The sequence below is a fragment of the Nothobranchius furzeri genome, chromosome 14 (assembly GCF_043380555.1).
Source record: "Nothobranchius furzeri strain GRZ-AD chromosome 14, NfurGRZ-RIMD1, whole genome shotgun sequence".
Taxonomy (NCBI): domain Eukaryota; kingdom Metazoa; phylum Chordata; class Actinopteri; order Cyprinodontiformes; family Nothobranchiidae; genus Nothobranchius; species Nothobranchius furzeri.
The window spans coordinates 2,157,174-2,172,222 of NC_091754.1; the positions used below are offsets into that span (position 1 = coordinate 2,157,174).

Genomic DNA, 15,049 nt, shown 5'->3' on the forward strand with positions numbered 1-15,049 from the left:
GACTGAAGACGAGCGCCTGCCTGAAGACCCAAAGTGCTTCCGTCTGCCTGCGTGGAACTAGAACGCTCCAGTTCTCCTGCGCTTCACCCTCAGGGCAGCTATATTTTTATAAGTATTGATATTTTATTATGAGACTTTTAGTTCCACGTCTGGCTCTTTAGTTGGACGTTTTTGTGTGAATCTCAAGTTTGCCTTCGACTTAAACTGGAAGCCCCTCCCTCCTCATGTACTTTGGGTGAGGTAAGGCCAAGTTATTAAATCTTTTGTATTTAGTGAATAAATGACGAGCAAACAAACGTTAATGAACGGGTTCTTGTCTTCCTTATGAAGACTTAAGTTATTCATCACGCAAGGACCTTTCAGTTCAGTTGTCTCTTTCCCCTTTTGGTCCTTTTTGTCCCGTTGACATTCCCAGTTCTTGGACCTGTACTCCGAAGCAGGGTTTGTGGCTCGCGGAGCTGTTTTTAGGGCTTTTGTCCTGCCTTGTTTCAGAGTTCCACTCTTGTGTGCATCCACACCTGAAACATTAAACATCATTTTTGAACTGCAGTTTTCTACCTTTGAAACTTCAGCACCAGCATCCCACATTCCTGAACATCATTCCTTGATTTTCCAAGAGCTTGAACTTTACTCAGCTGCTGCACAAATGGTTTCCTGCCTGGTTCTGATAAGCTCGTTTCTCCTCATTGGCTTTGGCTGCTACAGTTGTTTTAGCTCTTTCCTTTAATACTTTTATGATTTAGTATCGTTTGTGCATGTGAGAAATATGCAGGTGCAGATTTTATTTGGGATTGGTCATGTGGCGCTTACACTGCTCCTCTTCACACGCACATATCCACAGCTCGTAACCATTGTTTTGGTGCTGCGGTCGGGGTTTGTTAAACCTGAGAATCATCTGATGATCAGGGCACGTGGAACCTACTTCGCAGTACAGGCTCTTGATGGTAACTGGAACACTTGAGGTGCCTTTGTCCAAAGGAACAAACAAACCTGGGTAATGCTTGAAGAAAAAACACGTAACTCTCTATGTTGTTTGAAGTGTCCAATACTGTTCTTTCCTTTTGTATCTTATTGTTATGCTTTTGTCGCTGTTGCAGATATGTTCTTTTATTTTGAAAGAATGATTTTCACTACTGTCCATTTCCTGAGACTGGATCCTGTGAGTGGACACGGGATTTGGTACAGTTCAAAGGTTTTTCGTTCCATTTAATGCCAACCTGTTGCCTGTTTTCTGAGGTACTTGTTGTATGAAATGTTTACGTTTACAGCACACCAAGTGCTGATTTCTGGAGTTTCTTATTCCAGAACTGTTGCAAACCAAGTTGCTCCAATGTGAAATTGTTGCCTTGAGTGCACTCTAAGATGCCATCTTTTGTAGTCCGATACCCACAGTGCCATTTGTACCAACTCAAATATTGTCATCTCAAATATTTTTGACCAATGTGTTTGTACTTTTTTATATACTTTTTGTATTGATTAGTACTTTGTGGTTAGTTTTTTAAATAAAATTTTTTACAAGCTTTTGAAGTGGTTTCCCTTGGTCTGTTTTCTGGTTTTATAAGCATTTAGTTTTTGAATGTTGAGGAAAGCGTTGATGCACTTAAGTGAAACTCTCTAAATTAACTCAAAATCAAGATAAATGTGTAAAATTCTATTTTCATTAGACTATTTTTTAGCTTATCCGAGACCATGGTCTTGAGTCGGAAAAGTGGAGAATGCCTTCTCCTGGTGAGGGATGAGGTCCTGCCCCAAGTGGAGGAGTTGAAGTATCTCTGGGTCGGAAAGATGGAGCGTAAGATCGACAGGCGGATTGGTTCGGCGTCTGCAGTGATGCGGGCGTTGTACCGGTCTGTCGTGGTGAAGAGAGAGCTGAGTCAGAAGACCAATCCCTCGATTTACCGCTCGGTCTACGTTCCTCTCGCCTATGGTCACGTGCTTTGGGTAGTGACCGAACAAACGAGATCACGGATACAAGCGGCCAAAATTAGTTTTCTCCACAGGGTGTCTGGGCTCTTGGAGATGGGGTGAGAAGCTTGGTAATCCGGGAGGGGCTTGGAGTAGATCTGCTGCTCCAACACATCGAGAGTTGGCCACAGTTGAGGTGACTCAGCCATCTGGTTAGGATGCCTCCCTGGCGAAGTTTTTCCAGCACGTCCAACCAGAAAAAGACCTTTCAGGAACACCCAGGACACGCTGGAGGGACTATGGCCCATCCCAATACTTGCGCGATACCGACCAGGAATGCGTAGGGTGTCCCGATTCTCATGCGGAAGTTGATCACGCCCCTTTTGCACCCTTGATCAGCCCTTCACCCAAGTCCTCACCGATGCAGACTTGGGTGAAGGGTATTACCGTCACGTTGAGCGAGGTGGAGACGGCGGACCATGTGTGGATGAGCTGAGCAGGAGGTAAAAATGCAGGCTTCGGATAAAGTAAAAATGGTTTTAATGGCAGGATGGGATGAACAGGACAAAACAACGATGACTACTAACAACAATGATCTGTATCATTGTTTCCCTAATTAGCCTTCTGTATAAATACAGAAGGCTAATTAGGGAAACATGGGCAGGTTAGCGAGGGACAGGTGAGAACAATACGGACTAATCAGGACAGGAGAGAAACACAGTTAGGAGAGCAGGGGCAGAACGTGACAGTGCCCCCCCTAAGGGCGGATACCAGACGCCCACAAGGCTATACAAGAGACCGGGAACACTCGACTAGACTGGGGACAGGACTTGGACTGGAACGTGGAGACTTGACTTGACAGGAACGGGAAGACTGCAGGAGCAGGCGTGGGACCCAGGCAGAGAACTGCAGGAGCAGGCGTGGGTCCCAGGCAGAGATCCGCAGGAGCAGGCGTGGGACCCAGCAGAGGCTGCAGGAGGAGGCGTGGGACCCAGCAGAGGCTGCAGCAGCATGAGACCTACAGGCATAAGCCCCACAGCGTGGACCAGGAAGTGGACAATCTGTAGAAGCAACGTGAGGAAACCAGGATCGGCGGCAGGCACTCGACAGCCGGTCCGAGCAGGTGCACAGCACGATTAGCTGGATCTCAGGCAGAGGCTTGGGTGCAGGGAAGCAGGAGAAGAGCGGGGAGACCAGCCCTACCACCCTGGAGAACGATGGCGTGCGTAGGGGGTGTAACTCCCTTAGAGCTCCAGGATCCGCGGCTTCCATGACCAAAAACGGGACGGGGGCAGAAAGCAGGGGAGGAGAAGGGTTTGACCACCACAGGAAACGAACTGGATGCGCCGAAACCCACCCAAAGGCTTGTCCACCCCGGAGAACAGGTAGGATGCGCCAACACCCTGGGCCAGAATTTCCTTCCGCTAAAGGAGAAAAAAGTAAAAAATAAATCCTCCAGCAAACAGGTGTTAGCTCACCACAGGTCCAGGTTTGTGGTCAGATCATTCTGTCACGTTGAGCGAGGTGGAGACGGCGGACCATGTGTGGATGAGCTGAGCAGGAGGTAAAAACGCAGGCTTCGGATAAAGTAAAAATGGTTTTAATGGCAGGATGGGATGAACAGGACAAAACAACGATGACTACTAACAACAATGATCTGTATCATTGTTTCCCTAATTAGCCTTCTGTATAAATACAGAAGGCTAATTAGGGAAACATGGGCAGGTTAACGAGGGACAGGTGAGAACAATACGGACTAATCAGGGTAGGAGAGAAGCACAGTAAGGAGGGCAGGGGCAGAACGTGACAATTACCCAACAAGTCATTGCTGCGGGAGAAAAGGCTCAAGTTCCTTTTCTGAAAATATGTATTTTCTAATGAAATTTGTCTGTTTTAGGACTATTAGTTGATGCTATGAATGTTTTAGACAAAGCAGCAATTAGTTTAAATTAATTTCAAATAGCTGGTTGTTTGAAAGTTGTTAAAAGTTTTTGGAAAAGTATCACAGTGGCCAGCATCCCGGCTTGTGTTGCAGTCGATGACGCAATGCTCTCTCTCTCAATTTGGCAATTATTTACACGCTTGTGTACCACGCACACTCGAAGCCTTACAGTGCACTTTCTCCAAGTACACTTTGCTGAAGGCTGCAGAGCGAGTGTAGGGATTGGGCCTTCGTCTCTCAGGTGGCTAGGGAACACATTGGGATTCCCGCGGAGTGGCTGGGGAGACGGAAGTCTGGGCCTCTCTGCTTCCCGACCCCGTATAAGTAGATGATAGTGGATGGATGCATTGATGGCTATTTTAAAAAATTATTTTGGTCCAACAAACACGGAAAAAACAAGTTTGAGTGTTTTAATGCATTTCATAGCTTTATTAAGATGTTACAGCCGCATGTTAATAGTCAAAATTACTTTATTATTACCTGTAGGTAGATTTATCATAGAAAAGCAATTTTGACTCATTAAAACATCTGATTATTTTTATTCAGAAACAAGTGTACAAACAACGGTTTCCATCTGTTTCAAACCGGAGTACGACTAGAATCGTGTCAGTTTTAATCTCTATTCAACGTTTTTTTATTAAACAAAAACCAACAGATAAACAAATTGCTGCAATCACTGCGATAATTAGGAGAGCAAATGTAGCATTAAGTCCAGTTTCAGCTCCTTCAGTGGAGAGCCTCATCCCCAGAAACATCACAGGAGATTCTGTGATCGGCGCAATTGTTCCTGCAAAGGACAAAAAGATTTTCAATGGATTAAATCTTTGAGGTTTAAAGGACATATTAACACAAGCCTGGAGGAGTTCTGCTGTGTGGTGGAGTTGCTATTGCTAACAGTTAGCTTCTATTAGCCGAGACGTTCTCTGCCGTTTCCTGGACGCTAAACCAACAACAGCCTTCCTCGTCGTAAGTCCAGAAGGGTGAATCCATGAATGATGGTGACAGTGTGACGTAGATCTGCCAGGCTTTTCTAATCCTAGAGTTTCACCGTCTGTTTTCTATCAGAAGCTACTGCAGGAGATCGGTGTAGGAGACTATTTTCATGTTCAGCCTGCACGTGAAACCCAGAGTGACCAATTTTCAAAAATTAGAAGTAAAAATAGTTTCTTGGTGAACCTGCTCTTAAATAGAATCGTCTACCTTCAGGCCTGGGCTTTAAGCAGTCATCAGGTCCTGCTGCTGGATCAGGGAATCCGTTACAGCCTATAATGGTAGAGAAGGCGGATACAGAGGCCTTGGCAACACGAGGTAGTTTGGAGTCTGAACGATTGACGTAGAAAAGACCAAATCTCTCTGAGAAGCCAGTGGCCCACTCCAGGTTATCCATCAGTGTCCAGGCGGTGTAGCCACGGATGTCCACATCATCTATTAGGTAAGCTGCAAGAATAAATTAACTCTTAAAACTGCAAATACTTCATCACTGTTGCACATATTTGTTTTAAGGATCGTATACCTTTAAGCGCTTGGTTGATGTATTTTTCATAGTAATACGTCCTCAGGGTGTCATTCAAGTCCGTAGGTCCTCTCTCTGAGATGCCGTTCTCAGTGATGATGATCGGAGGATGTCCATATTCCTCCTTAATGAAGTTCAGGATTCTGCGGAATCCAAATGGCGTGACCTTTAGCCATGCAGAGCCTGAATCGAGCCAGGTACGGTCCACGACTGTCCCCGCACCCCTGTGTCAGGTGTAAATGGAATTTAAAATTTAGCCATTTGTCAAACTATGAGGATACATCATACCAGTCTAAATTAAAATAAAGAAAATAAGGCTGAAATGGTGCTTGCTCACCTGTCAGCATCATAATGCTGAAGATTTCCAAAGTCCACAGGAAAAGCCAGGACGGTGGTATAATGGTTAAACCCAAAATAGTCATAGGTGCCTTTGATTCGCTTAATTTCCTCTGGAGTGAACTCGGGAAGCCTAGACAGGTAACCAGAAGCGTAACGTGCAAAGAAAATGAAGACTAACTTTTATCATTTATTTGTTTGAGTTTCAGTCAGAATGCACAAAAATAGAAAAGCACAGATGCTCTGAACTTATAACACAGCAGAGACATGCAACACACAGGTCAGCGCTGGTGATCTGTTTGGTGTTTCGGGCCTTTTCACCATTACCGTGATTTTGATAAACCAGCAGCAAGACTTCGCTCTCGAATGACCGTCTTCATCACGTCATTGTAGTCACCGTTGTATATGGGATGGGCAAACCAGCCAATGTAAAACTGCAGAAAATGAAGAACATCACAGCCGCTTCTTATTAAAGCAGAAAGGATTTTTTTCGAAAGCTACAAAAAAACGTACCTGGACCACACGTCTTGCAGCATCAATGTCCTCTTGCTTGTGAGGGTTCCTGGGCTCTGACCAGTCCGAGTTGATTGTGATTGAAATAATTCCCTTTTGGACGGCCCGATATTTGTCATTGTAAAGGTGCCAAACCTCAGCGTGAGCTTTAATAAGATTGTGACCAACGATGTAAGGAAGGGTGCCTGGGCGAAAACTGATGCCTGAGAGAAAACAGGTTTTTTCCAAGATGACATATAAACAAATAAACGTTATCGACAACATTGCAAAATGCGGCTTGGTACATACAGAAACATAGCCCTGTCAGAATCCTGTATGTACTGGGCTGTATTACTTATTGCTACCAAATTCTGCTTCATCAATATTTTTTTTATTTCAATTATCAGTCTATCCATTATTATAAGTGATCTTATACCAGAGCTACTAAAGGACACAAAGCTCATTACACACCTGGGGCAGCCACTCCATAACCATGCCCTACCATCGCTATGTTGTACGGCTCATTAATGGTGATCCAGTGTTTTACATTGTTGCCAAGACGACTAAAGATGAGGTCAGCATAATCCCTGAATTTGTCTATAATGGTGTCATTTTCCCAGCCTCCAATGTCCTGTAGAGCTTGCGGGAGGTCCCAGTGGAACAAGGTGATCTGCCAGTTAAGAAAACCCCAAAAAACAAGTTTTTCCAAAATTCAACAATTTTCTTCCTAAAGCATGTTGTGAGTGGCTCAGAGGAAGCCGACTTACGTGAGGCTTTACGTTTGCAGCCAACAGCGCCTTCACTAGTCTGTCATAGTAGCCGAGACCGGCCTCATTAATGTGATTGGTAGTGCCATCAGGAAGCACTCGGGACCAGGAAATGGAGAAACGATAATGGGTCAGCTTAAGCTGTTTAATTATGGCCACATCCTCGTCTATTTTATTGTAACTGTCACAAGCTACATCCCCGTTGTCATCGTTGAACACTTTGAGAGGAGTGTGAGCAAACTTATCCCAAATACTAAGACCTTTTCCGTCTGCTCTCCACCCCCCTTCAATCTGGAAATAGTAAATATAGGAATATCAAAACGGTGTCCTTCAAAACCTTTAATGAAAAGGTTTAATAAAAGAGTCTCTCAACTTAATTTACCTGGTACGATGCTGTAGCACAACTCCACATGAAACCTCTTCGGAATCGTCCATGAATCATCCTCTCATCCTCCGTTATAGGGAAACCGTTGTCCTTCATGACTTGATGGTAGAAATGAGCTGAATACTTGGGTGTCCTTGGCCGGTTTGGGTTAGCGAAATCCACATGGTGCAACCCAAACCCGACTTTGTACCCATTTAACCATTCAAAAGAGTCCATCAGAGATGTCATGTAGCCTTTCACCCTTACGCCATCAAGTTCATAGGCTATCATGATAAACACACAAGCACAAATTAATATTCAGGAATAAAAACAAATAAAATGTAGCTCCAAAAGCATATTTGAATCTGTGTACCTTTAAGAGCTTCATCAATATAGGTCTTGAGAAAAAAGACTCTGTCAATGTCATCCCAAGTCGTTTTGGCTCCGGTAGCAACTTCGTTGTCAGTAATGTAAATCTCCGGATCTCCATACTCTTCCTTGATCCAGTTGAGGATTCTCCTCAAGCCCCATGCAACAGCTCTTTGGTTTTGGATCGCTGTCGCTGGTGAATCACTTTCCTCTGCTTCTGAAAAGTCCGAGTCATATTGGTAGGATGCTGGAGAAAGCCGACCTGTGACGTGGCTTGCTATCTTTGTGGTGACGTGATTCATACAGAACATGTCAGCAGTTCCTCTGACAAATTTCTTTTCCTCTTCTGTGAAAGAAGGGAGTCTTGACTCGGAAAGTCCTTGGAGATCACTTTTGACACCAACTTGTAATTTCATTGCCTCTGGATAGTCGCCGTTCTTGAAAATAGGGTGGGCAAACCAGCCTAGTTGAAACTGCAGGGCCCGGTCAGCAGCTACGACTTCGCGAGGAACGTTGACGTCTTTAGGCTCAATCCAGTCAGCATTGAGGGCAATAGATATCAGTCCCCCTTGGGATTTACGATACTTGTCATCATATGTATGGTACGCCTTGGCATGAGCTTTTATTATTTTGTGTGCAACTTTGTATGGTGCAATTCCTGGATTCTTAATATTTGGTGGAATCTGTCCAAGTCCATATCCTAGCCATGCGATTTTTTGAGGCTGGTTGAAGGTCATCCAGAATTTTACTCTGTTGCCAAAGGTGGCAAAACAGAAGTCACAGAAATCATTGAAAATGTCAATCATCTCTGTTTTCTCCCAGCCACCAAAGTTTTGCAAAGCTTGAGGAAGATCCCAGTGATGCAGTGTGACCATTGGTGTGATATTAAATGCCAAGAGTCCATCAATAAGTTTATTGTAATAGTCAACGCCCTTCTGGTTCAGGGAAGTACGTCTCCCATCAGGAAAAATCCTGGACCATGACAAAGAGAATCTGTATGACTTCACCTTCAGGCCTCTCAGCATGTAGAGGTCTTCGTCAAGTCTATTGTAACTGTCACATGCTACATTTGCATTAGCGTTATCTGGAATGCTGCCAGGCTTCTGAGTGAAGGTGTCCCATACACTAGGTCCCTTCCCATCAGCATCCCAGCCACCTTCAATCTGATAAGCTGAAGAAGACACACCCCAAGAAAAGTCTTTAGGGAACACACCATGGTGATACATTTGCCTCTGGAATTTTGACTGTAGGGAGAACTTCTCCCAGACGACTTTTGACGTTGAAGGAACCTCTGATGGTGATAGCATTGTGGACTTGTGGTCACGCATTGTTTTTAAACCTTTGACGACCTCATTTATGTGTGCAACAAAACCGTTTTGCTCTACTATCTGAGAGAAGAAATAGGCAGATTGCTTTGGGGTTCTTGGTCTGCTTGCATCTTCGAAATTAACGTAGTGAAGACCAAATCTTTGGCTGTAGCCATGCCGTCCTTCAAATCCATCCATGAAAGACTGCACAGTGAATCGCTGCACATCCACACCATCATGGACAATTGCTATAAAAAAATAAAACATTTATTTCACTTAATCTAAAAATTGTCACATCAGAGAAATTCTAGACACCAACCTTTAAGAGCTTCATTGATATAACCGTGCAGGTACTGGACTCTGCTAGTGTCATTCAATGTGTCTGCACTATACTCTGTTGGCATCCCATTCCCAGTTATATAGATCGGTACTTTGGTATTATTCAAGTATTCTGCTGAAATGTAGTTTAGAAGTAATCGAAGTCCCTGAGGTGCAGAGAAGATCCAGTCAGAGGCTGTCGAAGACCACGAGGGGTCCACATGCGCCTGAAAGTCTCCCACTCTATCAGGACCGGGCTTGCAGCCACCTTTATTGTTGCTGACCAAACGGGAAGTATAATGATTCAAACCAAAAAAGTCAGATGTTCCAAGAATCCTCTTTCTCTCTTCAGGAGTAAAAGTTGGAAGTTCTGCTGGCGTGGGGACAGGACAGTCTTTTTTCTTCAGCTCAATCTGACGTTTGAGTTCTGCCGGATAATCTCCATCTACAAAAATTGGATGTGCGAACCAGCCTAGCATAAACTGAAGATAGCGATCGGCAGCTGCAACATCTTCAGGTTTGGAGGGGTCTTTGGGCTGAGCCCAGTCAGAGTTCAGGGCAATACCTACTTTCCCTCCGTAAGTCCCCCTGTAGTTGTCGTTGTAGATGTGCCAGGCTTCAGCATGGGATTTGAGTATATTATGGGTTGCCTGAGAAGATAAAAACATATTATGAGATAAACAAACCAGAAAACAAATAAAAAGTTGCATAAATATTCATTGTAATAGTAATTGCAGAACTTTACTTGGTAAGAAGACGCCGCATGGTCCTTTACTCCAGGTGGATGCTCACCAGTACCATACCCAGCATGGCTCACCACCCATGGGCTACTAAATGTGTTCCAAGTCTTGACCTTATTTCCAAATCTGCCAAAACAGAAATCTGCATATTTCTTGAAGGCTTCAACAATGGATGAATTGGTCCATCCACCGTTGTCCTGGAGAGCCTGAGGCAGATCCCAGTGGTAGAGGGTGGCAACCGGTTGAATGCCAGAATCAACCAGAGCATCGATTAGCTTCTCATAGTAGAAAATTCCCTTTCTTGACAGGCTGTCACTGTAGCCTGAGGGGAAAATACGGGCCCAGGAAATGGAAAACTGATAGGTGTTGACTTGGAGACCTCGCAGCAGATAGACATCGTAATCAATCTTGTTATAACTGTCACAAGCAAGGTCTGCGGTTTGATTTGCAAAGGCTTGGCCTTTATGACCAAAACGATCCCAGATAGTTTCTCCCTTCCCACCTTCTGTCCATCCACCCTCAACCTTGAAAGATTCTGAAGACGTGGCCCACTGAAAGCCGGAGGGGAATGAGTCATTGAGGAAAAGGTTTCGGTCAGCTCTGACCTGGGCCCCAAACCTCTCCCAGATGTTCTCATAGCTACTCCTAAACCTCGTCATTTTGGTCAAATGTGGATCAAGTCTTTTGGGAAAGAAAAAAAAAGGGTAAGAAAAACCATTTCCAAGAAAATAAGAAAACATGTAATGATTCTAACCTGAGTGGAGCATCGTGCATGTCCAAATGACCCAGCAAGTTCTTCATGTCACATCCAGTGATGTTCAAGGCTCTGCTTTGAGTAACTGTGGTCGACACAAATGGACATTTACCACAATCTCCCTCTCGTTGAGTTTTTTCTAGAATAATACACTTATTACTTTAAAGTTTTCCTATTTTATATCAGAGATTAGCCTCAATAAAAATCTACCAGGAGCTCTTCTCCACCTTTCACATGGTTTTACTTGCAAAGATGGCCGACCCATAGCGAGAATCCCACTAATTACTCTTGCATAATGACACTCCCCAAAGCTCATAACTCTTTATGGTATTTGCATAGCAAAAACAGTGATACTTCAAAGATTATTTATCATTTGAGTCATATATTATCTTTAGAGGAAAAACTTGTCATAGCACTTACTTTGCAGTAAATCTCCCAGAGGCTGTTCTTGGTTGTCGGTGCAGTCGTGAACGTTCATCTTGTATATGAGGATGGGCAAGTTCCCACTGGACATCTACGTGGACATTAGGTTTGCATAAGTTATATAAAAATATCTCACGTTAAAGAAAAACATTGTTGTGGTCGGTGTACCTGTAACCGTTTCAACTCCTGTCGAAAGTTTGTTGAGGAACCACAGTTATATTCAATGCTCACTGACAAGAAATCTACCTGTTAGAGAAAGGTGAAACAGCAAATTCACGCCCCCAGAGAAAAACTGTTATTAGCATAACACATTAGAACCGAGTCACTCAAGACAAGTGTGTTTTAGTGGATGTTCTCATCTTACTAAAGCAAATACTCCTTTTTTAAAACGTAATGAAGCTTTAACGTTACGATAATCAGCAATTATTTTATTACATTGGAAATAATGTATTTCCTAAGAGATAAGGTAGAATTTGGAAGCAACAGCAGGAGATGACGTCTAAAGGAGTACCTTTAAAGCTGAAGCCATTTTTCTGATGATCAACCGTGGCTTTTCAAACAGTTCAAACAACAAGTAAACAATTTTAACCAAACAAATATTTTTTCCCCATAAAAAAATCAACATAATCATTTTCATGACCGCCTCTTCTCCTCTGTTGTATTTAAGGCTCCTTGGTAACAAAGATGCTACTCACAAGCGTCGAAGCTTCAAAGTCAAACAGTTTTTCCACATTTTTTGCTTTCAACCCAAACGACAGTCTCCCTGCAAAAATTTGGCATCAGAATATTTTTAACAGTCTGAGAAGATTTTGTTGAACGTGAAGTCAAAACTTCCCACCAGAAATCTTCTTCCTGGTTAAAAGTACACACACAGATACTTCAAGTGCATTTGCTGTACCTCACATAAAGTGATTACTGAGATAAGATGATAATGCGTTCTGTGGCTTCAGCAAATATAAGTTTTGCTATCAGGAGGTCATAAAGCAGATCTCTCTACTCATGAAGTCTTCAGAGACAATAATCAACTATGTGATTCTGTTATTTTATAAATATCTGTGATTATGAACGATGATTAAGTCAGAGCTCCTCACCTTTTCCAGGAAAGTGCAGACGGTAAATCTGATGAATGTTCTTATTGAGCTGGAGGATATTCTGCAGAAGCGTGCTCGTATCTCCGTCCTGCCCATCAGCCAAAACCTCATCCAGGTCACTAAATGTCACCCAGGCTTGTGCTGACGGTGCAAACTCCCTGAAAACAAATTCAGCGTACTGCTGAAACACCTCCACCAGCTTCTGGCTCTCCCAGCCTCCATATTTGGACCTCAGAGATTCTGGAACTGAAGATCCATGAAGGATGACGAGAGGCTGGAGGCCCACCTCCAGCAGTCGCTTCATTAGAGTCCGGTAGCAGCTAACCGCAGCCTGGTGGGGCTTGCTGGGGACCCTTGTGGGGAGAAGTTGAGCCCATGATAGTGGCACCTTGAAGTGGGTCACGCCTTTGCTCTGGAGGTACTCAAAGTACTGTTCAGAACCAGGCGGCATGGGGGAGCTGTAGTCAAAGACATCATTTCCATGGCAAGCAGAGCCTCCGTCCTCCTGCTCCATCAGAGGTCCTGCAAGAAGCATAAAGTCCTCGTCATCCTTCACCGCACCGCCCTGAACCCCACTCATACACAACAAACACACGACCCACACGAGCGTCCTCATCGTCACTAGAGAGGAACACTCTGGCTTTATCAGCTGATCCCACGGCTTTTAACGGCAACGTTTTACACTCACAACAACATCGCACAATCAAGATCTCCAATCCAGAACCATGTCAGCCTTTTATTGCAGCAGTGAGATACGGAGGGGAAACTCTGGACTCACACAGGTGATAAGAGCTGTTCACTAAATACATGTTCATTAAAACTGCTTTAATGCTCCCTCTTGCTGTTTTTATGTTTATTAAAGATTGTATTGATTGGATCTCCACCACAGGTCTGCACTGACCTGTCGTGATCATCTACCAGCTGCTTCTCAACAACCATCACTCTTTGTTAAGTTCCATTTCCTCTCAAATCATGTTTTATTTAGTGAACCTGCAATCAGATCTCCATCACTTCATTAGCCTGGAAGCAGAAGCCTTTCTGTTAGAAGGATTTAGAAAGTTGCAGATTAAAAATCGTTTTTTTAATCTGTAGTTTCAGATTTTATCCTAAACCATCACCTGACAAATCCTTCTCTCAGACAGAAAAGCAGGTGTGTATTTTAAATATTTGCACAAGGAAATTTCACGCAGAAATTCTCAACATTTCTTGTTTCTAATCGCCACTCGTGACAGGAAAACGGGACTAGTTGGATTAGGATGCACTTCCTTTACGTTTACATGTAAAGGTTGCAGATTGAACGGCTCGTGAAGTGAACCCTCTTTTATTTTTACCTCCAATAAGACAAATTTGATCAGACTGGCATGTAAAAATCTACAGAATCTGATCAATTTACCAAATAATTCAAGATGATATTTGATCGTTTTCAGCAGTGGGCAGGAAATGAAACTATGACCAAGACACAATGTTGTCAGAAACACGTTAGAAGTTCACAGACAACCTTTTGGAGAGAATTCTCTCTTTTATTTATTCGACAATCTTCCTTTGTGTCAAAACTTTTGTTAAAAACAGAGAAATTAATGTAACATTTACCCTAATTAATAATTACTGACACTCCCAAAATCTACAGAGCACACGCTTCTTAACTCAGCAGATAAAACTCTCGTGTTGAAGGTCTTCACTTATCGTTTGATAAAAATTACATTAATCATAGCGACAGAGCAGATACCAGACTTATTACAACACTCCATAATAAAATCTGTGATAAGGAAGATACTTTGCTTTTGGTTAAAAAGGGCAAACATCTATTAAGTCTGCAGCTCTCCTCACTGAACGTTCACCAGAGCCTGAGAATGACCACTTGGTGGCACCAGTAGGTCGTCTTCAAGAGGAACACCAGCTGGGACGCATCAGCTGATTCATGAGATAAGATTAAGATTCATGCATCATTTTCAGAATAATCTTGTACTTTGGAGCACATTTATGAACAAATTCAGCTTTTTTAGTGTCAGCGTGAAGAAAGAAAGTCAGAAACGTGATCTACACTGATCTCCTCCCTCCTGCTGGGCTACCTTCTTCTGGTCTCCTGGGTGACCTGCCGCCTCCACAGGATGCTGCTTTAACTCACGGAGGGTGTTCGCTCTGCATGGACTTCCCTGCTTGGTCCTCAGCAAGGACAATCAACAAGAAGGTCTGCTCAATACCTGAGACTCTGTCAGAACGAGGTGTGAGTCAGGCTGCAGCTCCAGTTTCATCACCTGCACGTGTCTGAGAACCTGCTGATGCTCGAGTCACACAGGTGTTTGTAAAGTACCGGATGGAAACTTTCCATGCAATCCAGCAGATTTAATCAATAAGATATGATGCAAACTCAGCACCAAACTTTATTTGATTTTAATCATTTAAATCTGCATGATCAAGAAAATAAAGTGCATTTCAAGAGTTTATCATTTAAAAAATCACCATCTTTTAAATCTGATGCCTGATTTTTTTAGTATCTGGGAATTTATTCTAATTTGTAAAAGTTTTAAAGTTATTACCACTGGATTTTGGCAGATTTTTATTTAAAATTTTCATGTTGAAATCCAGTTTGGGGAAATTTTAGCCTAATTTTCCTGCTAAATGGTAAATGCTAAATAAATAAAATCAGGTGCCTTTGTTGTGGGAAACATACGATCCTCCATCACCAGACCAGTATGATGAATTATTCTAAACCTGATGCTTCACCTGA

At 43.2% G+C, this 15,049-nt stretch overlaps 1 protein-coding gene across 1 annotated transcript; it reads right to left on the reverse strand.

Annotated features, from left to right (window-relative positions):
• Positions 1 to 4,243: 4,243 nt before the first annotated feature.
• Positions 4,244 to 13,025, reverse strand: LOC107389384 (lactase/phlorizin hydrolase). The gene is made up of 17 exons (XM_015965510.2): positions 12,322 to 13,025; positions 11,926 to 11,993; positions 11,399 to 11,476; positions 11,228 to 11,321; positions 10,808 to 10,892; positions 10,059 to 10,734; positions 9,315 to 9,963; positions 7,693 to 9,243; positions 7,338 to 7,603; positions 6,956 to 7,246; positions 6,660 to 6,858; positions 6,210 to 6,412; positions 6,024 to 6,130; positions 5,698 to 5,829; positions 5,361 to 5,584; positions 5,048 to 5,284; positions 4,244 to 4,634 (listed from the first exon to the last, which is right to left on the reverse strand). The coding sequence occupies exons 1-17, from the start codon at positions 12,935 to 12,937 to the stop codon at positions 4,471 to 4,473; spliced, it is 5,640 nt and encodes a 1,879-aa protein (XP_015820996.1). The 5' UTR covers positions 12,938 to 13,025; the 3' UTR covers positions 4,244 to 4,470.
• Between the last annotated feature and the right edge of the window lie 2,024 nt (positions 13,026 to 15,049).